Below are 26,242 nucleotides of genomic sequence, written 5' to 3'. Positions count from 1 at the left end.
CATGTCTCAGACCATGACATTTGTTTGAACTTTCTCTTTATCTTACGCTCTGAACATGGCACTGCAGTGAATCACGCCCATTATGCTTTTTTTCCTCAGCATAACAAGATAACTCAAACCCACAACCAAATCCAGAAGAGGTCATTCGCAGTGTTACATCAATTAATAATCTAAAAAGATCAAATCGGCTAAGCCCCCGACAAATGCAAGTCTCACACAAAATGGAAAGGTTGACTAATTAGGGTGCTATTTTCCTTTAGTTGACTATTACAAAGTCAGTCTCTGTCAGGTATTTTTCTTTGGAAAATGTAGGATAAAAGAGAGGAGGTGACAAGAGGAATAAATCAGAAACAGTGGCGGAAGACTCTCTGGTAGAGTTGATTGTCTGCTGCATCATAATTTCTGCTTCCTTTACAACAAACACATATTCAAGAAGCCTCTGAGAGTGGGTGTAACAGCCAGCCACTGTTTCATTGTGCTATAAAGGTGTCTGTTCATATAGAATGGTGCGACAAGTACTCTCCACATTAAAGGCGTCGCATTAAGACCATTTGTTGAATTCACATCAGCTCAACACCACCTTGCAGTGGGTGAATAAAGTAAAATGCCACATCAAAACATCGTGTCTCATACTCTCTGTTTCGCTGTGTGTAGCTAAAGGAGAGAAAAATGAAATCCCACCACAGCACCCTGAGGCAGCCCCTTGACCCCACTTTGAAAAGCACCTGTGTAGGCAGCGTGTGCAGGCCTTGCCTCTCCCACTGAGTCACCCAGTGGAAGTGTTGCGCTATGATCATGGTGCATAGCTGTAGCTTGCCAAATGAAAGCAATCTCTGCAGCACTGCTCGCTCTCCCGAGGTGACACAAAAAGTTAGTATTGTTTTCTTATGAGGGCACATTCAGTGTTAAGAATCCACAATGCCTGCAAAATCCACAGGGCAGTAAGCTCTTTCTGGATATAATTTGATGCACATGCTTTGAAGCAGTGTTCCAGGACGTATGGGGTGTCATGGGTCTGCAAAACATCACAAATCTGGTCCTTCTGAAGAAAAATCTGTTTCGGGTTGCCTCAGCGGCTGCCACCCCACCTCCCGGTACACCAGCACATTTATTATCAGTTAAGGTAAAGATCAAGGTCACAGTGTATATTGAATTTAAAGGATTCAAAAGGAGCCGTGGCCAGCGGTGGCCTTGCAAAATGCATGGCTCAGTGACAAATACATTGTATGCCGCAAAGGATTCTGCTTCAGGTTCAACACAGGCTGTTCCAGTTCCAATCAGTTCTCCAACTTCTAGAAAAATGTGAAATTGATCTGAGAAAGGTGAAACGTGGAAATGTCTCTTGGATTTATCTGTGAGCTTATGCTGGATTTTTTTTTAATGAAAGGTATGGCTTGGTATTTTACTTCAGTAAATTACTCCCTGCTCTGTATTAATGTCAGAGCATACATGAAGTTAATGACTATTTTTAACTTGAGTGGATCACATAGGTGTCAGGCTCGATAATGTCATCATGGTGAATTACAGTACAAGCAGGTGAAGAGCTATTCTAACCCATCTATAATTAAAGCAGTGAACACAGACTGCATAATATTTTGAACTTGTGAAACTGAATTATCACCTGTTGACTACACGCTGTCAACGACTATCAGTTAAGAATAACAGACAGAAATGACTGCTGATAATTTAGAAATAATAAGATCAATAAAAAAACAGCAGTTATAAATAGGGATTGTGAATTTAGAGTCTGCAGCACAGACATGACCACAGCATGGCAAGTTGATGGAACTGGAAATTCAGCAGAGCCTCAGTAATGAAATGTCCTGTTCTCACTCCAGCACTTTGGGAAAGGAATTGCCATGACTACAAGGAGCTCTTGCTGGTTTTACTGTAGCTGTGCTGCCCTCTTCTGGAAGCTAAAGAAACAACCACAAACTGTCACAAATGTGACTCTCAGTGAAGCCTGTTGGCAACATATTTTTCTTCTCTGAATAGGCTGGGTGTTGATGGGCTGAATGTATAGTGCACTTTAGAACTGTGTGGCAATATAAAGAATTAACAAAGGGAAATGAAGGCATTCTTCAGTACCCTCATTAAAGGAACACTTGCATGGGGATATTCACAGCATATCAAGTTTACCTGACACTTGCTCATGCTGATTGATATCCCTGCAGACATCATTCTCTTACGTAACATTTTCCAGCATCTTTCTCTTGGCCGACCTGGCGCAGCTGCATGGTGAGTGCAGTCTTATTTTGGGAAGGCCTTTCTCTGCTCTGACTGCAATTTAAGAGAAAAAGCCTGCTCGTGGTAAAAGGTTCTTGGGGTTAGAAGGGGTTGCCGTTGGTGTGTATGTGTGTGTGTATGCGCGCGTGTGTATGTGTGTGTAGCCAATCCATTTGCCTTGCTACACGTCTTCCTCCCATAATGCTGCACAACATCCCTCTGAATCATTACACCACATCTGCTTTGCATTCTCATTCTGTCTTTATTTAACTCTCAGTCTTCCTCCCACCATCCACCCCATTCTGTTATTTTTTTAAATTCCCTGCCCCCCGTAATGAGTTTTGTGTTATCTGACAGCATCTGTCTGATGAGGAGAAATTTATGGAGTATTCCCTGTGACAGCGCCCTGGGAAACAGGGGGTTACTGCTTCAGGCCATCTCGCTAAAATAATTTTCACAGCATCACCGTGTGCATGGAAACTCTCCTGCTCACACTTTCACACAGCGCTAAAGTACTGACAATGACTTCCTGCCTCAAGTGCTGCAAATTGAAGCTCTTGTGCAACTAATGTATTACTTTCTGTCTCCATCCACACTAAGATGTCAGCAATTTGCTCAGTTTGGCTTAAAAAGTAGAATCTGCCCAATGAGCTGCTGCAGGAAAGACCAGGCTGCAAACTATATCCCCTCTAATATCCCTACTTGCCAATGGGGCAGACAGAATGCAAATGAGTGCTGTTATCCCTGACCATGAATATCATCAACACCACCACTCCACACACCTCTGTCAACTGTGGTGGCTGCATTCAAAGACACTGAGGTGTGAATTACTGACTGCTGACTGGCTTCGTGATGGCACCATCTCCTGCGCCTCTTACATTAATTAACCACCCATTGTTTTCTGAGACTTAGAAGAGTAACTTAATTAAAGCCGAACTTCGCCACAAGCTGAGCTTTCGAGTTTTGTTAAAGAATGAGGGAAGTGTTTTTGTTCTCCCCTCATCAGAGTTTTTTGGGAGGAGGGTGTGGTGGGCCCTGAACGTCATTCCAAGGGAGTTGCAGTGAATGTGGACTTCCCCAAAGTTCACTTACTGGAGTCAGATCAGTCACAGGGGCAATGTAACTTTTCTGTTGCGCACGATAATAACAGGGTAGTGCTCCTTTTCTGTGCTAGAAATATTTATCTCCAGGCTTTTTTTTTTTGTTCAGTATGAATCCCAGGCATGGAGAGATGGACTGGCGGTGGACAGTTTTCACCCTGATTCTAAACTTTCAGCTCACTTGCGGGTCTCCCTCCTCTTATGACTTATTCCAAGGCTCTGCGCACACTGGAGTGGTACACAGACACAGAAACAGGTACGGGCTTTTTAAAAAATACTTTACAGACTTTTAAAGTTCGCTGTTTTTTGAGAAAGTCTTCGCAAGCAGCTCAACGCGGGCGTTCCTCTTTACGCGTCTCCTCAAGGTAAAGTCTGTGCGCTTTTGTTGCGCAGCTGCCAATAAAAACGTAACGACTTCCAAACTTTTCATTGACCGGAGCGACCTCGGATCGGTAAAGATTTAGCCTCTTATGGTCATATTCAGCCTGGTCACTGTTGCCTTATCAGACTGCAACTAAATTTGGCTCGGTTTGCCAGTGCTGCCAAAGGTGATAAAGTCCAGATAAACGCTGGAATGTCACTGATTACTCCAATCTATCGTCTATAAGAGACCATCAGTGCATTTGCAAATGTTTCTTGATGAATTAAAATCAACTAGTGGAAAAAAAACAATGATGAAAAACCTCCCTGAAGCGAAGCTTTAATGGAAAATTCAGTAAAGCACATGGATCTCATTATGATAGTTTCTTTTTATTGCCATATTACCATGTCCAGCTATTTTCTGTGCACGATACTCCTCTAAAATAACTTAGACCTCTTAGTATATATCTTGTTTATCTGTGCCTCCCTCCTCAGGAACTGGTGCGCCTATGTGGTGCAGAGGAACGTGAGCTGCGCCGTGCAAGGGAGTGTGGAGAGCTTCCAGGAGCCCGTGGTGGCCCCCTGCCCAGCCTACCAGCCCAACTGCCAGCCACAAGTGACGTGAGCATCCGGGGAGCCAGGGGAAAGGGTTGAGGGTGCATGTTTAGATGTATGAGACAGACTGGATACAAAATGTTTCGTTGAGAGAGAGCTAGAGGCACAAATATTCACAGTGGCTCAATGAAACTCAGTTGGCAGAACCGAAGAGCACAGCTTTCCAAGCAAGTTAAAAAGTCCACTGACGAAGATGCGTGGTTATGTATGAAATGCAGAGTAAAGCTGATGAGAACTGCAGCTCTCCTCATAGTTTATTCCAACCCGAAGCAGTTGATACTAGCTCATTCTAAGCCACGCATTTCATTCCCCTTTCCACATCTGCGAGTCATCCATCTCTAATGCGCAACTACCAACGCAAAAACCAAACAGTATGAAAACAGGAATGCCGTACTTCGTTTGGAACCTTCCTCTAGAGGTTTTCTGGCCATGTCCAGCTGGGGCAAGACCCCTGTGTAAACCCAGCACTTGCTTGATGAATTACATGTCTCATCTGGCCTGAGACCACCTCAGAAAGGGACATCTGCAATGTCATACTTAGCTGGCAGAAGAAAATGGATGGATGGATGGATGGATGGATGTTCTACTGGCATTTTCATGAACATATGTAGAAGCAACACAAATGCGTATTTCCCCATTCTGCGAATGATTTTTGGCAAAAATCCAGAATATGCTGTTATTGTGTTACCATTTAAAATCCCACTCTGGTCACCTAAAACTCATCTCTGTGTGTCAGATACATATTTAGATTTTTTTTCCATGAAAGGAATCCCTTACAATCTCAAAATGGCTTATGTTTAGCCCTACATCGATACTTTCTCTTGAATGTGCAGATCTATGAAGTCGTTGCCGCTTGCTGCAACTCAAGCACACCAGCTCAGTTACAACTCTGCTCAAACATTGTAAAACTGGTCTACACAGTAGCAAGCTGTAATTCAGCCACCAATGTTTGAACTGATTGTGAAGAAGAATAATGGTACAGAAAACCCTCACAAGACTACAGGATTGATTTCTTAGATGTGTTAGATATGAAACTCTGGAAGTCTGAGTCTGTGTTTTTGAGACTGTGATCAATAGATTGTGCTGGTAATGTGGAAATAGTCGGCAATGGTGACTGTTTATTTACTTGACTTGATTTTCACCAGAGGGGTCTTTAGGATTTTCTGATATGTGTATATAAATATATACTATAACACTCTCTCCAATCCATCCATCCATCCATCCATCCATCCATCCATCCATCCATCCATCCATCCATCCATCCATCTCTTGCTCAGGGTCACTGGTAGCTTGGAGCTTACAATCAGGCCTACATGTTATTTAGCATATATCTCAGTCAGACTGCCAGTACAATGCTTGGCACTTGGCCCAGAACTCATCATAAGAAATATATAAGTTACCTAAACAAGAGTGCCAACTCTCTAAGACAAGGAATGGTGTGATGAGAATAAATGAAGAAGTCAACTGTCATGTGCAAGGAAGTTTTATTTATATTTCAGCCAATTCTCTTTTGCAGTTGCTGCTTTTCTGACTTTTGCTCCAGAGAATTTTGGCTCTAAATATCAGAGTTTGACTTCCCATTTCAAATTCCAACTCCAGATAGATGTTTCTAAATATACATGTCCGTGCATCTAGTTTTATTAGGTGCTCAAATGCGTTATCATTCACTAACAGATGACTTTCAATTGTACATTAGCAGATATTCAGTCCATCCTGTAACTTGACTGAATGTCATAATAATTTACATAATTATTAAGTAAAAAATAGTAGACTTAACAATCAGTTCAATTGGAAACCACATCAATAGTAATTTCATTTAAGTTGTATTTAGGAGATGCATCCATTTCTATGTAAAATTAATGTGTCTGCTGAAAAAAATTATGTGATAGAGTGTAAGATTCATAATTGTAGTTTAAAAGGCAAGTGTGTAATCTAAATAGTCATGCATTCTGATAGTATGGACATTTTCTTCCCTCCTTCTAAGTCATATGTGATATTAAATCTTGTTGAAGTAACACACAATTTGATTAGAGCTCATATCCGAATCCAAAGCTTTTACAGTAAGCAAAGTATTATGTTCCTCAGTAAATGTTATTGTAAACAGGAGCATCTGTAACAGTAATTGGTGAGTAACAGCTGTGGTTCTGCACTTCAAGATGTTGTGTTGCAATTTAATAGATTTTTCTTTGTGAATCATTGTTATTTGTAAACACATGCTATCTGTGGTTTAACTTAGCGATCCACTTCGGCATGCACAAGAGCCTCAGTTCTGTGGAAAAGAATCCTGGAAGCTGATCATTCTTAGGTCACCGGAGCATTTTTCCATATTCCTGTGTAGAGCAAGAAAAGCTGGAACTGAGAACAGACACCTCAAGTTATGATAAACAGCACAGTGTGGCCTTATTATCTCATGCTAGGATGAGATTTAAGTAATTTAAGTGCTGTTGTCCCACAGGCTTTTCCTTCCTTTTTTTCCTGTTAGTCAAGCTATGGTGGTGTTATCAGTGACAGTTGGGGAATGTGCAAAAATGATTGTTACAGACACCAACTTTCCAGATGTTTCACATGACATGACCCCTGCCTTCAGGAAAGTGATGTCATCCATTGTTTCTTTGGAAATTGTTTTCTTTGGCTAGAAAGCTGAAATTTTCATGTATTGGGAAATGGTTGGAGAAACTCAAAAATGTCAATGTCCAAAAAAAACCCTCACCCAAAAAACCCCAAAAAACAGACATTCTGGTTATTACAGGAGTCAAAATTTCCCCCTAAAATCATATTAACTGTTTCTTCTCTTTGAAATAGCAGAATAGCTCTAGCATGGAAATCAATAACACTCATAACTCTTTGCTAATGGCCTGAGTTTTATCTTAAAGAACTTAAATATTTGTTTGAGACATTGAAGAGCAAAGCACATTGATTCTCTGCCTTGTATTACAGATACCAAGCTCGGTTTAGACCCACGTACAAGATTGCCTACAAAAAAGTAACAGAGTTGGAGTGGAGATGCTGTCCTGGTTACCAAGGTCTGAACTGTAAAGATTTAAAGGCAGCCCCGGATCGACAAGCAGTGCAGGGAACACAGCCTCATCTCCCCGCAAATCCTGCACATACAACCCGGCACACACAAAGTAAGAAATCATTTTCTGTTCTATCCTGAGTGTTCAATTTACAATATAATGTCACAGTAAACTAAAAGAGCAAAAAGGCTACCTTTGTGGCAAAAAAAGACAAAATCATTCAGTCTTATCTATTATGAAAATTTCTATCTTATTCCGTGATTATAGGGCCAGAGCGGAGAGAGACAGCGCACCATGAGACAAGACATGGTGGGACAGACAAGGTGCATCTTCTGGAAAATGAAGTTCAACGTCTATCTCAGACTGTCCTGGATCTCCAGTCCGCTTTGACAGGGTTAACTACCAACCTCCGCACAGACCTGCAGGACGACACAAAGAAGATGCTAGTAACACTTCTAAACAACATGCGTCCACCAGACAGTGCCGCAGGTGCAGGCACAGAGGAGAGCCCAGCTGTGCTGGATGGTCATCAGGCTACCAGAGGTGGGATTGCTGGAGAAAAGGCCCTTGAGAAAATAGAGGCTCGTTTGGATGATATCAATAATGCACTTAAAAGCAAGGATGAAGCTTTGGACGATCTAAGAGGAATCACGACAAGTCATGAGGGGCAGATACGTGTCCTGATGGATGCCTCTCAGTCTCAGACTCCAGCCATAGCAGAGTTTGATGTTATACAGACCTACATTGATGGAAAATTTGAGAAGTTGAAGAAAGAGCTAGACCAGAATGTGGATGAAAAGATGGCCAAGCTGCAGAACTCATGCAATGACAAGATCCAGGCGTCGCAGAAGAACTGTGAAGACAGCCATGACCAAGTTTTGGCCAGGTTGACCAAGCTAGTGGATACTAAGGAAGCTGATCTGAGAAAGGAGATCCGTGCACTACGTCTTGATATGGCTGCTGCAGATGGACCTATACGAACTCAGAGGCAGACTGAACCACCCAATGAGGAAAAGGACCACAGTGACCATAAAGACTTGTGGCGTGAGATTGATCGTATTGCAGAGGCTCACCGCATCCTGAACGTCCGCATTGACAATGAGCTGGCACACCTGTCGGCACCTCAGGAAGACAGTGATTTTGGCCTGCTGATTGAGGAGCTGGAGGCACGTATTAATATTACAGAGCAAAATGCAGAGACTCACTGTTTCTACATTGAAGAGAAGCTGACCCGTACAATTACAGACGAAGTGACAGCACTGCGGCAGCTCCTGGGTGAGCGTTTGAACAGTATGGAGGACCAGTTCACAAACATGCTGGTGGAAATGAGCAACAACTCCTTCCCAGGGATGTTTGGTGACTCCATGGATGCCATCCAGGCAGAAGTCAACAACAACAAGTTCCTCCTGCGGGGTTTAGATGATAAGGTTAATGCTGTTGGAGAGCTGTGCTCTGCAGGATGTACAACCTCAGGAATTACTGCGGGTGACGAAAGTTCTGTGCCTACACCTAATGGTCTAGGAAACATTTTGAAGGACCTAAAGAGATATAGAAATGACTTGGATGTTCTTCACACAGATGTCAGTTCAAACACAGACAAGCTCAAGCGGCTGGAGGACCTTGTTGAAAGGCAGTCAGTTGGAAATGAGAGACGTGTGAAGACGATGGATGACTTCCAGAAGGGACTGATTAATCTTCAAGATAATGTTCTTGGTCTGGCTGGAGCTGTTACCGGGTTAAGTGACTCCTTGAGCAAATATAACCAGGATATGCACAGAATAAACTCAACATGCTGCCAAGCAGAGCAGAGTGGTAGCGGAGGCCCAGGAAGGTATAACTGGGCTTCACCTGATGCTACTCGTCATCAGGTGGATGAATTGAGGAATCGGCTTGATACACTTAGTGAACGGGTATCATCTGAACTGAATCAATGCAAACAGAATACACAGGGTGTTTCGGATGGAATCTCTGCTGTGGATGGACGTGTAACCAGACTAGAACAGGTGTGTGGAAGATTAGATGGAGTTTCGATTAACATCAGAGAACTGAAAGATGGGCTGGAGAGACATGTTGGAGGCCTACGGGACTGTGTCCACAGGATGAATGTCACCTGTGGAAATCATGGTGCAGAAATTGTTGCACTACAGAATACCATGCAGAGCTTCCAGGCACAGCTGTCTGCCATGGCCAAGCATGTCTCGAAAGATGTCACTGCCAGAGAGCCAGGTGAGTTGTTTGTTTTTGTAATAGCTTGATGACATGATTGGTTATCAGTGGTAATGTCTGGAAAACAAGATGATGACAGGAAATCTTTAGCTTGCACTCGCATGAGCTAAGTCAATCAGAGGTCATACTTATCACCTTGGAATCGGCAAGAAATTTTGACTGAAGTGAATTATTGTTTGAATGTAAAATATTTGGCATCCATACCATACATGTTATACTTCCAGCATCTGTAAGTACACAAGGCTATTCTAGGGTTGACATTACATACATTTCCCCAAGAAAGCTCCCATACGCACCTCTGCAGCTCAAAATTTGTGCCACTATGCTGCAAGGATAATAGTATGCATTAGTGAAATACAAAGATGCAGATCTACTGCACATCTATGAGAATGCATCCTCTAAGCAGACTAGCAAGCAGTATAATTAGAAAAACGAATGTGCTGTCCGCAACCGTTCATGTGTGCATCCACAAGGGAGTATAATCAAGGCTTGACATGGTCACTCCCCAAAAAGACGCAACAAGCTCAACACAGCATTGAATGGGGAGTGGCTATAATGGCTTAATAATACTCATGTATGCTTGAAACTAACTTCTCAGTACATTGTGTCATCCGAAAACATCAAAGATCCAGGCCATTTGCAAAGTGTCACAGAGTGTCAAGACAAAATAATTACTCATATGGGAATAGTGATGCATACTTTTAGAAAGTCTTTCCTGGAAGGCATTTCGTGTTGCACTCATTTTATAAAAATGACTGATGTAGCTGTGTATAGAATGAAAAAAAAGCTTGAAAGAGAAGTTCAAACTCTGCTTGCTTTCTAATCTCTGCACACCAGCTGAGCCGCTGCTAACGTGTCCCGAATGTCAGATTATCAGTTTCAAAAAGTTGCAGAAATCGTCACACACAACCCCCAATTCTGACTTGGGAAAGATGTGTGTTGTAGGGGTTTCAGAGACAATGTTTGACCATCTGACACACACTTTGTTTGGAGCATACTGATACCCTCAGAGCCTGAAGATGAAACCAGGCATGAAGATGGTGCTTGCCACAACAGCAGCAGCAGTAACTGGCTTTCAGGTGAGCTGTATGGCAGCAAAAGAGTGAGATTGACAACCGAAGTACAACACCATAATGAAAAGACAGCTGTGCTGACTGCACAGTATGTAGCAGTAAGAAAGAAACATCATGTAGCAGCAATCACAAGCCGACTGCCTGGACTAGCTAGCAGGCTTTGCTTCATTAGTGGGTAGAGCTATCATGAGAGCATATCATGACAGCAATTAGATTCACATTATGGCACAATTTTTCTGCTTGAAAGTCAATTAGTTACGCATTGTTTAGTGGATTCCCATTTTAGTGTAGTCAAGCACAGGATTTAGCCAAAATAAGTTGGGTTAAAAAAAATACACACTGTCTCTTTTCAGCCTCCTGCTTAACTTTTAACATATGAGTTTATCGAGTGTGATTAACATCTGTGTAAACACAAACTTTTCCTGTAGATAATCCTCCACATAATGCATTCTGCTTGCTTGGTTTACACGGAGGCTTGGAGGGAAGGATCAGATCCCATGAATGGCCACAGGGTATTTCCCGGAGTGGGAGGACACGAGTTCACGGGGCCTCCCATGCTCGCCTTGAGTATGTCATTCAATATGTCCCAGCACCAAGAGGCAGAGGCCCACAATGGAGCCTTCCTGTGACTTAGACTCATGTTGTCCCAAGAATTTCCCAGTTTTTATATAGGGAATGAGACAGGTAAATAGAATCTTAAATTTTTACAGCCCAGCTTTACTGCTGTGATGATTTACTTGCACTGTTTCGTGCCTCGTTGCTCCCTTATGTAAATGTCAGAACACCTAGCAGACTGTTCCCCATTATTCCCTTTATGAGCATGTTGAGCTGTGAGGTCTTCTTTCTTTCACCATGACATAGCTTTTTCACTCCTGCCACAGACCTCAACCTCAGTTCCCAGTCTCTTAGTTCACATACACAGCACACCTCCCTCCCTCCTGTCTTTCTCCTTACACAAGTACACATACCAACCTCCAGAGATTCCCGTAGGGTGACCTCAGCCTGATGTGTGGAGTCTGGTCCTCATTAAGGGACCTGACTCACTGCTGGAGTCAGTCTTGATGGAGAGGGGAGAAGCAGGGCTCCACACCCAGGACCAGATGCTTAGACTACCCTCAGCTGTGATGTCATGAGTGGGGCCCCACCACCGGTGCCTCCCTTTCTTACACCGTCGTCCAAAACAATGGTGTGATTGGGAGCTGTGCAGAAAAGCAGGCCAGATGGATTAATGGCTGTGCTATAGAGAAATGGAAAGCACGCAGGTCTTTTGTTTCCATTCTGTGTTTGCCAAATATGGCCTGTCATTTGTCATTTCAAAATTGATATTTGATTTCATCATCTCGCATGAAACCTTCAGCCGGACATATACACACTCCTAATTGTATGCTTTATGGTCAGATAGTGTCAGAAACCCCCTCCTCCTACTCCTTTCCAGTGTTGAATATAGGGTGTTTGTGTCGACCGTTCTCTGTAACTTTGCGAGACAGACGATCTGACATTCACAATCACTTCACGCAGTAATCGGCCAGCTGAGATGAGAGAGGAGAAGGGCATTGTGAGCTACTCCTCTCTCTAGTTCAGCCTTTTCATTAGCTCTTCTACTATTTGTGGCATTTACCATACGTGCAAACCATATAGGGAGATTACCTGATGCGTCATGTGCGCCGTTATCTCCATTTTTAAATAATATCACCTCCCTCCCCTCTGACAGATGATTTTTTACTCTAACTTCTGGTGTTGCTGTTAGAAACGACAATAAACACTCATAATTGTGAGTTCTGAGAAACCACAAACCAGCCCATACTGCACCTCTACTCTGCACAGAATCACACAGAAGTTTGCGAACTGCAGCAGGACTGTAGAATATGTATATACCACGTAAATGCAGATATGAAGCTAGCCTTCATAGCTGGCTTATTTAAATTAGTTCACAGACTGGGAATGGAGGGGGGTGAGCTCGCCTGACTTTGTCCAAACGTAACAAAATCCATCTCTGAAGCTCTAAGACAAATTAACAGCAGCTTCCTGGAGTGTCCACTTGTTGCCTGGTAACTGGTTCTGGCCAAGAAATAGTTCTGCGCATAACCTCCTGTAAAAGGCTGAATGGTCACTGAAATGTCAATTTCTTACTGATTTAACAAACAAGATACAACTTGTTAACTTTAGAGGTGCTGCGTGGTGTTTTTTGCCAGACTAATCCTTACCCTGTTCTAACCTCAATGAGCAAACTGCTGGCAGCAGCTTGCTATTTACCGTTCAGACATGAGAGTTTTCATCAATCATCTCATCTAAATCTCAGCAAGAAAGTGAACAGGCTTACTTCCAGAAATTTCCAGATCTTACTTTAAGGGCAAATCTCATTTTCTCTCACTTAGTGCTTGTATCCTAAATCCCACAAGCAAGGGAGTTGGGTAGTGTGGCCAAAGATTTAATGCTTTCCTCGAGTTTGGAAAAGGAGAAATAGTCTAAAAAGAGATAAAATATCCACTAGAAATCCCAGCTGGGTGGGTGTGGTGGTGGTTGGGAGCCTACTGAAATGTTTCCTCTCTGTGTTTGAGCTCATATTCTCCACACAGTCATATGAAGACCCCGAGGAGGCTGCGAACAGATGAGGTGTTGTAATAACATAACTGAAAGATTAACTGGAATAGCTTTGCCCTTACTCAGTGTGACTGCTGAATGGAATTGTGTGACTTTAGTTACAAAATGTTGGCACTGCTTCGCCCACAGCAGCTGCTGCTGAGGAGGTCGACCACTACAGCATGTGTGTGTGTTTGTTTCTTGCTGCTTTGCACTCTGATGGGGAGCTGTGGTAAAGCAGAAATGACTGTAACGCAGTTATTTAGAAATTACGCAAGAGACTTTAACATCTTAATGGTTGCAAACTAGTTAAATAGAGCTTATTAGGAAATGTAGAAATATGGAAAGTGCTACTGAGCATGCTGTTCCCCATTCACATGGTGACTAATCAGCCTTCTTCTGCTGAATTTTCTCATTTGATTCTCAATCTGCTTTTTTCCTTCTCCTCTTTTTTGGAGATGATCCCAGCCCAGCTCAAATCACATCCCTGTTATTTATTTCTCTGTCTCTCATCTCTGAATTGCTCTCTCTTTACACCCTTGTTGCTCTCTCCTTCTGTGCAATTTTTTTTTCCCGATTTGTCCTTCCAAGATGGCCAGAGGACTTCTCTCTCTCCTCCCTGTCCTGTACGTGTCTATCAACACTGAGGCCTTCAGAAAATAAAAAAAGGCAGTTGTTTTAAAGCAGGGATATAGTAAAGGCTTTGATTTCATGGATCAATGCTTTGCAATTGATCATTCTGACTTTATATCGGAGAGACAGGCAGTAAGATTAACTGTCTACTGTGATGAGGAAATACAAGAAAACAAGACATAAAAGGCTTTTTGAAGTCGAAGGCTGTCTACTGAGAAAGAAAGGAAAATTGTATCCGACACCACCACACACACTCTCACACTGTGTATATTTAGTCGCCTTCAGAATTTTGAGTGAGCGTTTTGACTGCGTCTGAGATATCTGAAGCTTGCGAGGTGAGGTGTTTCCATCTCTGACCCGGGAGCCCATCTGGAAATCGTCAGAAGAGACTCTTATACACAATGGGAGTCCCAGAGGTCTGCCATGCTGTGCACAATTTGAGCCTCCCGTCATTAATATCACTGGAGGAAAATGGGGTGGAGGGCAAAATTGTGTCCATGTGCTTAGCAAGAAAGAGTACAAGAAAAATGTATGTCAGACGGTGAGTGATACATTGTTGTATGTGCACCGCACCCCGCTCTGCTCTGAGCCCCTTGACACCATTTTCCATTGCGTGATCAGCCTGTCTGCTGCAATATTCCGTGACGCTTTCAGACACTTCTGAACACTCGCGAACTGTCACCCAATTCTGCGCAAGAGCGGCTGACTAAAGTGCCCCTCTCCCCACCTCCCCCTGCAGCGGCTCTGTCTGCTCGTAAGCAATAACATCTGGTTTTGGTGATGCTCTTGGTTGCACCAGCACGCGTGTGAATGTGTGTGTTTGTCGACTTTGCGGTTGCCCCCTTAGTGAGACACAGGCTGAGAGCTCATGGGAAATATGCACTCAGCCAACTGGCGTCCTGAAGCAGGCATGGGGAGGAAATGAAGAAGAGATTTCTGATTATCTCAGTACAACATGATTGCTGGGTTTAATTTGTTTTTGATTATACATGTGGTTTCTGAGTAGCTTGTGGTATCACTCACACTAAGAAGGAAGAATTTTGTTGATGGCTGATGATGTTTTATTTGATAATAACAGAGTGGCTGATTACTTTCATAATCCAGACTAACGGGCAGACTAATGCAATAAAGTTGCTTTCAGGTGCTTTGGGATTTATCCATTACTGTTTTAAAGTTGAATTAACATTTAATATTTGATTTATTGTAATTTTTGGAACTGTGGCTGGATTTATAGCCCTCGTAAAGGATTACTTACAGCCTCTGAAAACTGTTATTTTAGTTACAAGATACTAAAAATCCTTTCAACAGTAACCTGTGGATTTAAAAATCCCATATGTCGAAAACCATTTTTATTGTCTTTTGTGCTTGTTATAAACTTGGAGTTGTAAACTAAAAGCTGTTAAGATATGAAGACATGTACTTATATCATTTCTTAAGTGCCCCCCCGCCCCAACTAGATTTGTTCCCTACTTTACAAGAAAGTAAGAAATACACTGAACTGCTATGTGCCAACAAAACAAGGAATAGTCATGGCGCGCAAACCTTTGCTTCTCTCCTGCTCTCTGTGCTCATATAAACTGTATTTTTAACACAGCCAAATTACCAGTAAAGCTGTTCTAACTTACATACATTCCTGTTTCTATAGTCAGACAACGGAACAAGGTGTTAGCCAGCAGTCACTCCAGCTGCAGCTCTGCACCACTGAACTATGGCTTTTATCACTAGTCTGAAAAACTCCTCATGCACATGGGTTAAAAGTGGTGCTGTGAATTTAGTGATATTTCCATGTGGAATAGTGAGAAAGAATGTTAGATGCGATAAAAAGTCTTTGCAAGATTAGCTGGTAACATGCTAAACTGAGAAGATGACTGAATGTTATCCATTAAACATCAGCATGTTATACATTTTCATGAGTGCATGTGAGTATATTGGTTTAGCTCAAACCACCACAGTGCTTATGTTCAGCTTCACAGAGCTGTAAGGATGTCCTGTACTCAGGCTTGGTGTCAATGGAGCACTGTCCTCCAGAGCACTGAAGAAGCTCCTCACATCAGCTGTTTACTTAATGCGTCAGCATCCATGGCTCATTATGACAGCTGATCGCCATTAGCATTCAGTTGGATACAGACAGATACACAAAGGAGCCTTTATAGCAGACACTTGTCACTGTTGCAACACTTATACCTTCATATCTACAGTCACTGCTGCTGCAGCACGTCTCATCACTCCATCTTCCCTGTGTTAAAGCTGCTTCTATTAATAGCTTTGTGAATATTCAAAGTCCGCCTCCAGTCGTTGATTTAACCCATCAAAACTCATCTCGCTGTATCAGAGCCACATATGTAGAAGATTTTTTTACATGAAAAGAATCCCTATGCTGTCCCTGTTTCTATTTCCATTCACCCCTTGGGCAAACAAACTCTGCTCAAACTCAATGGCACAATGATATATTCTTCAGCAATATATGTTCAAATCAGACACCATTTCTAAAAAGAATAATGTACAGAAGGCCCCATTCTGCAAGCTGACAGGACTGAATCAAAGGTTTGTTAGGGACTGAACTCTGGAGGTCCCAATCAATGTTTTTCAAGATGTTTTCAGTACACTGCAATTTTCAAGGTGGAAATGCTCAACCATGGTCTTGACTGCTTATTTTGTCTTCTAACACATAACTAAACAACACAGAGACATGTTAGCAAGGTACAAAACTTGATTTTGAGGGTTTGTTGACATGCATGTATATTTACAGCTATCTCTAAACTAGCTAAAGTATGTAACAGTTAAAGGTTGAGTATGCGGTTCTTATCAAGTTCACTTTTCTGTCAGATTCTGTGAATATCTCCTCACGGTCTGCTAGCTGTCCACTGAAAACAACAGTCCAGTGTTCACAAACAGCCCTGGCTCAGTGAAAGAGGGATGCAAATGGCAAATCTGGCATCTACACTACCATTCAAAAGTTTGGGGTCTCTTAGAAATGTCCTTATTTTTGAAAGAAAAGCAGCTTTTTTTCAGTGAAGATGACATTAAATGAATCAGAAATACAGTGTAGACATTGTTAATGTGGTAAATAACTATTCTAGCTGGAAACAGATGATTTTTAATGGAATATCTCCATAGAGGTACAGAGGAACATTTCCAGCAACCATCACTCCTGTGTTCTAATGCTACATTGTGTTAGTTAATGGTGTTGAAAGGCTAATTGATGATTAGAAAACCCTTGTGCAATTATGTTAGTACATGAATAAAAGTGTGCGTTTTCATGGAAAACATGAAATAGTCTGGGTGACCCCAAACTTTTGACTGGTAGTGTATCTATCTAGATATGCTAACTAACTAAATCCATAATCTGTCTCAAGTGTCGCAGACTCCACCTTTAATATGTTTATTTTCCCTGTAGAATTCTTGATGTTGTTTGTATTCTCTGAGAGCTTCCTGAATGAGCAGAGCTTTTACTGCCAAATCTAACTGTCCACTAATTTGGAATAAAGAGGCATTTCCTTGATATAAGTTGGCTAAATGTTATGTAATATTCCTGCAGTCCTGTAACATGTGCTTCATGCAGCCCCTCCGCACTACAAGGTTCAAACCACACTACAGATACAGATACAGAAAGCATCAAACGATTCACTTAATGGACAAAGCTCTTTGCTAAATTTTAAATACGCCATGACACAGATCTGTCTGACACCTGATTGTGAGAAGGGGGATGACACAAAGCAGGTACTGTAATTATTTTTGTGATATGTCCCCAGGACACTCTCAGTGTCTGTGCTCTCACCTCAGAGGCCCAGACGATGTCTGTGGCCTCAGGGAGTCTGGCCAGCAGCCAAGTAGTTTCTGTTCAGATGGTTCTCGATGCCTAAAACTCCCGCTGACCGCCCACTTTGCTTTTATGAAGGGTAATAATGGCACTGGTTCAAAAGAAAACATACAAGCTCAGAGGTGCTGTGCAAGCCAGGTCTAATTTGGCATGTCATGAGAATACAAGCGATTAAAGGAAGAGAGAGGTGTGCTCTGAATGTGGTAGAGGAAATGGGATTTACAAGCAAAACAACAATTGCATGCTTGCATTTACCAAAACATTAAGCAGAAATGTCTGGTGCTTTAAAGGTGAGGTGAATTGCACATTTACAGTCTTGCCATTGTCTTTCTTTGCCTTTAAATTTCCAAGGAATGACCCTAAGACCAGACAGGCCTGCTTCTGTGCCAGATGCAACCCCGTCCAGAACCAGAATCCAACAAATCCACATCCCCGTCATCATCCCTCCACCGCCTTCCAGTCCCAGGCAGCCATACAGCCAACCAGCACAACCCAACACACACACCATCAGGATCAGTCCGCCAAGCCAGCCCTCCAGCCCACATCAGCCAGGCCGCCCCAATCTGCCCCTGGTTCCCATAAGGCCTGTGGTGGAGACGGGCGAGGCAGGACCTCCAGGGTACATCCGCAGGGTGACGGTGCGAAGAGGCTCTGAGGACTCATCCAGCTCACCTGTCAAAGGGTTTGCTGGCGCACCAGGTGAGCAATGCTAATCATTATGATGACCTTTGGGTCGTCTCATGCGGAGCGAAAGTGTTAGTGTTACTTTTTAATAGGTGTGAACGCCAAAAGTGTACATGCTGTTTCCCTTTAGTTTCACCCAAGACCACATGTATTTGCTGCACAAAATCAGCATCAATAAAAATTACGATATGCATGTAAGTAATTGATACATACGGTGAACTGCTGAAATACATATTATAGTTATCTAATGTTATGTGCAAGAAAAGAAGCACGGGAAGGAAGGAGGTTAGCTGGGGTTGTTCACTAGTATCTCTTTTGTCAGCTGGGTTTTACTGAAGGTCCAAAAGCTGCATTACTGCTGCTCACATTTACACTGGAGATATACAGCTTTGCTTTTTAGGCATAATGAGTTCTCCAGGAAGATCAATAATGCATTGTACATTACATTAGTTATAAAAAGTCAACGTTTTCTTATTTATTGTTTTTCTAATTTTGTTTGCGTAAGTCAAACATTTTAATTAACTGTAGCCTGACTTTTGTAATTTTCTCTGCCTGAGTAGTAGGATTCTTGTGCTGTGTACTTTTCTTTAACCCTGTGCTGGATCAGTGGGTTTGAAGAAAACAATCCTAGAGCAATCGCCAAAATAGTGTACTATTTAATAGAAAAAGAAGTGTAAAAACAGAAAGAATTGTGGGATTGTCACCTTTCCAATTATACTTGAACTAATTGTGTGTGGCTTCTTATTTTTTCTGGAAAATTGACCAAATCTAAGCTTAAAATCACTTTTGTCTGCATTTCTCATAAAAAACAAAATGTCCAAAATAAACTCTCTTGCTCTAATCATATTAGTAAAACCTATTGACAGTTGGAAACATGTTGTACATGCTAATTGCAGGTTTTTAAATTTTTTTTGTAAAAAAAAAAAAAAAAAAAAAAAAAGCTAATCAAAGAAAGTCAGCTTTTACTTGTGTCAGACTGCACACAAGACATTTTTGAATTCTCTGTACTTCCATTTGTACTGTTTCCATAAAGGTGCAGGATTTTATATTACAATGAAAAATCAGCCTCCAGTGAGTATTAATGTGATACCCACAAAGCTGTTTACAGGACTCAGGGTTCTAAGAAGTATTTTAATTGATACCCTACAGGTGCTAAACATCTATGATGAATTTTCCCCAGGCTTTATTCTAAAATGTTACATCAGATTCTGATGCACAGAGTACTTGTGACATTTATGAATGAAGCTCGATAACAAGAAGCACTCTGTCAGTATTCTGGCACCATGTAGAGCTGAGGGGAGCCAGCATGACCACATGTGTGACATAATACAGGAAACGTGTGGTCTTCTTGTCAACAGTCGGGTCACAGTCACATCAGACAGAATCATCTAATCTAATCAACATTCCCAAGATTTAGAACCAAGTGTTTGTTCTTTTTTGGTCATGTACTTTAAGAATTTCTATATTAATGGATGCCATATTTAACCAAATAGAACAGACAGCAGGAAACAGATTTTGATAGTTGTGGATCTGAACTAACTGGGCTGTATATACGAAGATTAAATAGCATATCAAACAACAAAACAAAGGCTTTGTTCTAGCCTACATGTTTTTATTTGGCAAGAAAGGAACGGAAAGCAGCCTACATTAGTTAAACTGTTACTGTTCACTGATAGTGTGGGAGAAAAAGTCATGCAAATGCCAATTAGTTAGAAATCTTATCTCAAGAAACAAAACTTAGATTGAAAATTGACAATTCCGCCATATGTTCAGGCTTTGGCACTAAATTATTCCTGTTTCTTGAAGCACAGGCTGTCACATCATCTTTTTTTATTTTACATGGCTGTGAATGCTTACTGTTGCTTGGTTTTATTTCAGTTGTGCAGCAGATGGTTTTCTTTGGAAATGAAACAGTGCAACTATATTAAGCAAGCACTTTTATTTATATGGCACTTTACACAGAAATACACTAAAGTTCAAAAGTTTGGGGTCATCTAGACTATTTCATGTTTTCCCTGAAAACACACACATTTATTCATGTGCTGCCATAATTCCACAAGGGTTTTCTAATCATCAATTAGCCTTTCAACACCATTAGCTAACACAATGTAGCATTAGAACACGCAAGTCGAGCATTTCCTTAAATCAATCACCAAAAACAAATACTCTGGAAAGGCAATATTTAAAATACAGAGTGCATCTGTCTGCATCATGGCTCCATGTGGAAAAGAATTGGTAGAGATATTAGATATTTGTGAGTCTTTGAGAGAAGTAGATGTGACCAATGAAAAATCTGTCTGTTGTAGCAGTCATCAGGAGGTATAGAAGGATCAGAGCTGCAGTGGTGTCCTCCTAAAGTGAGACCACTTAATCTAGCTCTGAGAAACAGACAGGCAGCTGCTTCAGACTTGACACAGGTGTTATATATGGAAAACAGAGCCCCTGTGACAGCTTAGATAGTGTGAGGGGCAGTGCACAACATCAGCCTCTACAAACACTGTCCATGAAATCAACCCTTGCTTCCTCTTTGTCACAAAACTGCGAAAATACATTTTGCGGAAGAACATAAAAAGAAACCCGATGAATACTGAGAGATGGCCAGAAAGATGATGAGACCAAGAAGTCAGGACTAGCACAGCGACTGTAAAGTCCCAACAGTGAAGCATGGAGATGGGAGTGTCATGATATGAAGTTGCATGAGTGCAAACGGTGGTTGGAGAGATGGCATTTATAAACAAGAAAAGCATTCAGAGAGCGTAGGTCTCCGTCAAGGCTACTCAGTCGTTGTATGATTTCCGACGGATGAAATCTTTAAACAATTCGTGGTCCACAGCGGTTGATTTCTAGTAGGATCGCAATCATGTGATCATCAGCAGGCAGCTGACATAATGTTCACTTGTTGTCATGGTTACAGTGACGCCGTGCCACTACCTCGCAATGATAAAGAACTCTTTAACAAATCTGTGGATCCAGACTATAAGCTGCATCACTGCCATAATCTAATCACTTGGTCTCTGTGTCATTTCTGACCTTCACTGAACATTTCATCCAAATCTGTTAGTCTGTTTTTGAGTAAGATGTGCTCAAAATGTTGGACAGACAGACGGACGGACAAACCAACACCCATCGTCACATATCTGCTCCACGTTGCTTAGTGGAGTAATAAGACTATGAGTGCCTGTGGATAAACCAAAATACAGACTGACAGGATGACTCCCAGTCTGGAGAGGCTTGATAGAGGAGCAATATTCCAGCATGATAACCATCCAAAGCACAAAATCACACAGGAGCTTTTAAAGAAGAAAAAAATGAGTTTTTTGACTTAAATTCAAACAGACTCATTTGATATTTCAAAGAAAAAGGTAGCGCAGCACAACCCCTCCAGTAAGAGCAGCTGGGAAAAAAAAGATCTTTAAACTTAAAGGTGGACATACAAAGAACTGAAAAGCTGAGATTAAAGAGAGTCAAAGATTTGAATCTCAGTAAAGAAGGACTGCTGAATTTTGTTGCATTTCCTGGTGTGGAGCCTGTATTTTTATTATTGTAAAACTAAACTGTTACTTCATAATTTGACATAAGAGCAAACAGCCCCCTGTTCAACTTAGATGCGATGAATTTACTGTATTGCTATACAATTTTGAATCATTGAAGTGATGTTGCACAGGCGTGAACTCAGTTCTTATTTATTGTACCTGCAGGTTTAAATCCATTTCAAGGTTCGATGAAAATGTAAACACCTAAATCTGCTTTAGTTCAAATTGCAGTGAAACAGCTGAATTCAGATCAAACCGATTCAAAAAGCAACTGGTAAACCAAAATTATGGAGTCTAGATTTTTTTTGTTTTAGTTTCTTCTCTGGGAAACATTCCCACAGTGTTTTGCCATAATGTTCAAATGGAAAACCAAACAGCTGCCTCTGGTAAGAGCACTCACTGGCCTTTCTCTTCAAATGACGATAAAACATAATGTGTTGTTTGTTTCTTTGCAGGCTATCCTCCTCTGCAGCCTGCGTCTTTCAAACCTCCGTCAACCAGCCGCCGAGGTATTGCAGCAGTTCATTATCAAGTTGCATTGCGCGCGTCTGCAGGCTTTGCCATTCTACATCAATGTAAAAAAAAAAAAATGGGGGAAAGCTGTTAACAATTTGCAGGATGGGAGTGTGACAAGAGTGGGGACTGGATGTTTTTGTTAAGGAGGTGTGGGAGGGCTGTGGAAGGATTTTAGCTTGTCTGCACCAGGAAGTTTTACCCTCTGTTGCATGGCAAATTTTAAAATTAGAGGTAATGGTTAAATTGGCATCAATGAACAAGATTCACTGAAATGACTTTGCTGTTTTTACCTTGTAGCTCCTGCAGCAGCGAAGGTGCCCTGGAACTCGATGTATCAAGTTCCAGCTGACGCACCAGGTACAGTTTAGCATTTTACTATTCTGACTTCAAATATAAGAGTTTGATGAAGAGGCAAATGAAGTAAACATACAGTAATTTATTCTTGAAATGAGATACTGATCGACTTCTGTGCATGTTTCTGGGTTCAGTTTCAGTGGACAACAGCGCCTTCTCAGATCCCTTCTCCTTCTCCGCTGGCCTCACGCAGCAGCCTTTCTCTGGAGATTTTGGCATCGTTCGCTTCAACAGGATCCTAGTCAACGACGGTGGACACTACAATCCCCACACAGGTGCACCAACACAAAACAAAAACAGATCTGCCAGAGAAAGATTTCCTATTTGTTGTTGTTATGATATGGGATAATGTGGAAGAACTGTGTTTGATCTGTAGAACAAAGTTTGAAAAGAAAAAAAGATTTTGATGTCTAGTGATGATGTCTAATCAGGGAGTTGTTTTACATAGAAGTTCACATGATGTTACCCAAGTAACATGATCTTATTAATTTGCTCTTGTGGTACCCAAACTGAATTTGGATTTGATTATCTGTGGAAAACAGATTCTGTGACAGCTCAAACAGTGTAAGAGACAATGAGTAAAAACGTTTTAAAGAACATCAGCCTCTACAGGGTGTCCCTAAAGTCTGGATAGGTAGGAATTCTCATTAACTATCTTTTTTTTTTTTTTTTGCCTCCACAGATTAAATATAGCTTTTTCAAAAGAAGAAATAGTTGAACTGGTACTTCTCAGTGGACATGAAAGAAGAATATATCAAAAGATAGGGTTAGGATTAGAGAAGGGACTTTTTGGGGCTAGCATGAAACTTTAGTTTCAGCTGATACATTTGGTCATCCAGAATGGGGTGTGTCCATGACACTGCCCATTTCTTTAAACTTTTTAACCACCTTCGCCATCCTTGAAAAGCCAAGTGGAATCCCCCTTGGATGACTTGCATTAAATTCATCTGCTATCTTTCCATATGTCCATCCTTCATGTCCACTGAGAAATACCAGTTCAACTCTGTCTTCTTTCGACAAAGCCATATTTAATCTGTGGAGACAAAAAAAAAAAAAGATAGTTAAAGAGATTTCCTATGTATCCAGACTATCGGGACACCTTGTACAGACGTCGTCCAAGAAAAGAAACCCGCTTAATGTTCGCCACAAAACTGCAAGCATAAATTTTGCTGAAGAACATAAAAAGAAGCCTGATGAATACCGGGGATGGCAGATGAGGCCAAGATGAATTTCTTTGGCTCAGACTAGAACAGATTTTACACATTTTGAGCCGTTCCACCTTGAAGCTGCAGTGGAACGACACTGGATTCAGACTTCTAGGGTTTTAACCCCAATCCTGTCAATTGTATCATTATTATTAATAAGGAAAACTGTGTTCTGGTTCAAACACTTGTGGCTGAATTATTTGAATATTACAACCTTCCATTGTGTAGTGTAGTGTAGTTTTTACAGTGTTTAAGTGTTTAGATGAGTTTTTATGGATTTAATGAATGACCAGAGCTGACCTGTAGTCAAACAGACATACATTAATGTTCAAAGGTTTGGTATCGCTTAGAAATGTCCTTATTTTTTTTTTTTAAAGAAAAGCAGGTTTTGTCAATGAAGATAACATTAAATTAATCAAAAATACAGTCTGGACATTGTTAATGTGTTTCTGACTATTCTAGCTGGAAATGACTGATTTTTAATGGAATATCTACATAGAGGTACAGAGGAACATTTCCAGCAACCATCACTCCTGTGTTCTAATGCTACATTGTGTTAGCTAATGGTGTTAAAATGCTAACTGATGATTAGAAAACTCTTGTGCAGTTATGTTAGCACATGAATAAAAGTGTGAGTTTTCATGGAAAACATGAAATAGTCTGGGTGAACCCAAACTTTTGAACAGTAGTATATGTAACTTTGATACACTGAGATGTGTTTTTAGGGATTCAATAAATGACCGGAGCTTTCCTGTAGTCAAGCAGACACACATTTATTGGGTTATTTGACCGTTTTCACCTGTGAATTATTCTGTGTGCACTAATGAGAATTTGATGAAGTGACAGTGGAAGTCAGATCAACTCCAAATAAACTACAGTGGTAGAGTCACTAAAGGCAACAGTGTGATCTAACAATGGAGCTCTGCGGTACAGAGGAACGAGATACATCAGGCTTTGACTACACAGTAAAAACTTGTTAGTGGAATCGATTGTCGTTTAAGCGAACAGAGCAAAACGACAAACAGATTTCTGACTTGGATTTACTAAGCTGAAAATTAGCATCATTACTGATCGAACACAGACTAAATAACTGCCTTTCTCATCTACAGGGACCTTCACTGTACCGATGGACGGCCGATATCTGATTTCAGGCGTGCTGACTGCAAAGCAGGGTGGCCACGTAGAGGCCGTCCTGTCAGTGTCTAACCGCAGCGTGCAGAGGCTGCAGAGCTCTGCAGGTCAACACAGAGGCTCAGCTGCTGCTAGCTGCGGCTGTGGAGGCAGCGTGTCCTTCAGTCTGATCCTCCCCCTGAGAAAAGGAGACCGCGTGGGCCTGGTGAGGACCGGAGGCCAGCTGGCCACCACCGAGGCCAGGGAGATCCTCTCCACCTTCAGCGGCATCTTCCTGTACGCGCCACAGACCCACAGATAGCCGGAGTAACAACGAGGACTAGTTTGTTCCCAGATAGTTGGACTGGAGGAAATGACAAAATCACGTTTTTACTGATTTGCTGTGACGCAGCTATTTTACCCACGCAGTGCCACTGTGTGAAGATCCTCAGTTAGAAATTCAGCTGTTATATTGCAATTTGTAAGCCATTTGCCAGAGATATCTGAATACAAGAAGCAGGATTTGTATCTAATATATTTGATTATCAAGTTGAATTTTTTGTACTTATTGTGAATGTCTTGTGTAGAAGTGTTTGTAAATTAACAGTAAAATGTCATTTTTATTTTAGCAACAGCATCTGAGACACTCAGTATGGTCAACTATCCGAGGAATATAATGTTATTTAGGCAATAAATCCTGATAAATCACCTTTACCCATGAGCTCACTTCCTCTTATTGCATACACTTAGAAGAGCAGTTGATGATTAATACATGAAGAGACGGGTAGGGGAAAAGAAAGATTTAGCAACACAAGAAGATTGTATAAATGATACAAACTTGGCCGGCTTCAAACATGGCAGGGAAAGACAAGGTTATGTAAAGTGGGCGTGGATGAATTTTCCTTCTCCACACTCCTGAGACTTACTAAATTTTCCGAAGACTAACTGTAAGAACTATTTGGTCTTCAGTATAGGCTCTGTTATCCCTTAGAAAGGGAAAATATCGATTGTAATGTAAAGCTGAACAAATAACCGGAATGAATGTTAAATGTTTAATGTTTGTGATATTCAATGGAGGACCTGAGGGACTGAAATTGCAATAACATTAATATCATTAATGTACTGTTAAAAATAAACAATAGGTTAAAAGTTACTCCACTAGCCTGTGGTTACTGTTGAACCTTTTGACT

General features: G+C 41.4%; 1 protein-coding gene across 1 annotated transcript; it reads left to right on the top strand.

Moving 5' to 3' along the window:
• The first annotated feature begins 3,300 nt into the window (after positions 1–3,300).
• On the top strand, positions 3,301–26,205 carry emilin2a (elastin microfibril interfacer 2a). Its single transcript, XM_023286852.3, has 9 exons — positions 3,301–3,582; positions 4,182–4,307; positions 7,239–7,429; positions 7,586–9,544; positions 18,002–18,349; positions 22,323–22,376; positions 22,681–22,740; positions 22,872–23,012; positions 25,052–26,205. Exons 1-9 carry the CDS (start codon positions 3,437–3,439, stop codon positions 25,372–25,374), a joined length of 3,348 nt encoding a protein of 1,115 aa, XP_023142620.1. The 5' UTR covers positions 3,301–3,436; the 3' UTR covers positions 25,375–26,205.
• Positions 26,206–26,242: the final 37 nt, after the last annotated feature.

Source organism: Amphiprion ocellaris, chromosome 10 (assembly GCF_022539595.1).
Source record: "Amphiprion ocellaris isolate individual 3 ecotype Okinawa chromosome 10, ASM2253959v1, whole genome shotgun sequence".
NCBI lineage: Eukaryota > Metazoa > Chordata > Actinopteri > Pomacentridae > Amphiprion > Amphiprion ocellaris.
This window is presented reverse-complemented; position numbering and strand designations above follow the sequence as displayed.

Excerpts from the sequence above, each read along its gene's own strand:
- emilin2a (XM_023286852.3), top strand. The coding sequence starts at position 3,437 with ATGAATCCCAGGCATGGAGAGATGGACTGGCGGTGGACAGTTTTCACC. Across the intron at positions 18,350-22,322 it reads AGGGTTTGCTGGCGCACCAG|GCTATCCTCCTCTGCAGCCT; the intron begins GTGAGCAATGCT and ends GTTTCTTTGCAG. Across the intron at positions 22,741-22,871 it reads AGTTCCAGCTGACGCACCAG|TTTCAGTGGACAACAGCGCC; the intron begins GTACAGTTTAGC and ends TTCTGGGTTCAG.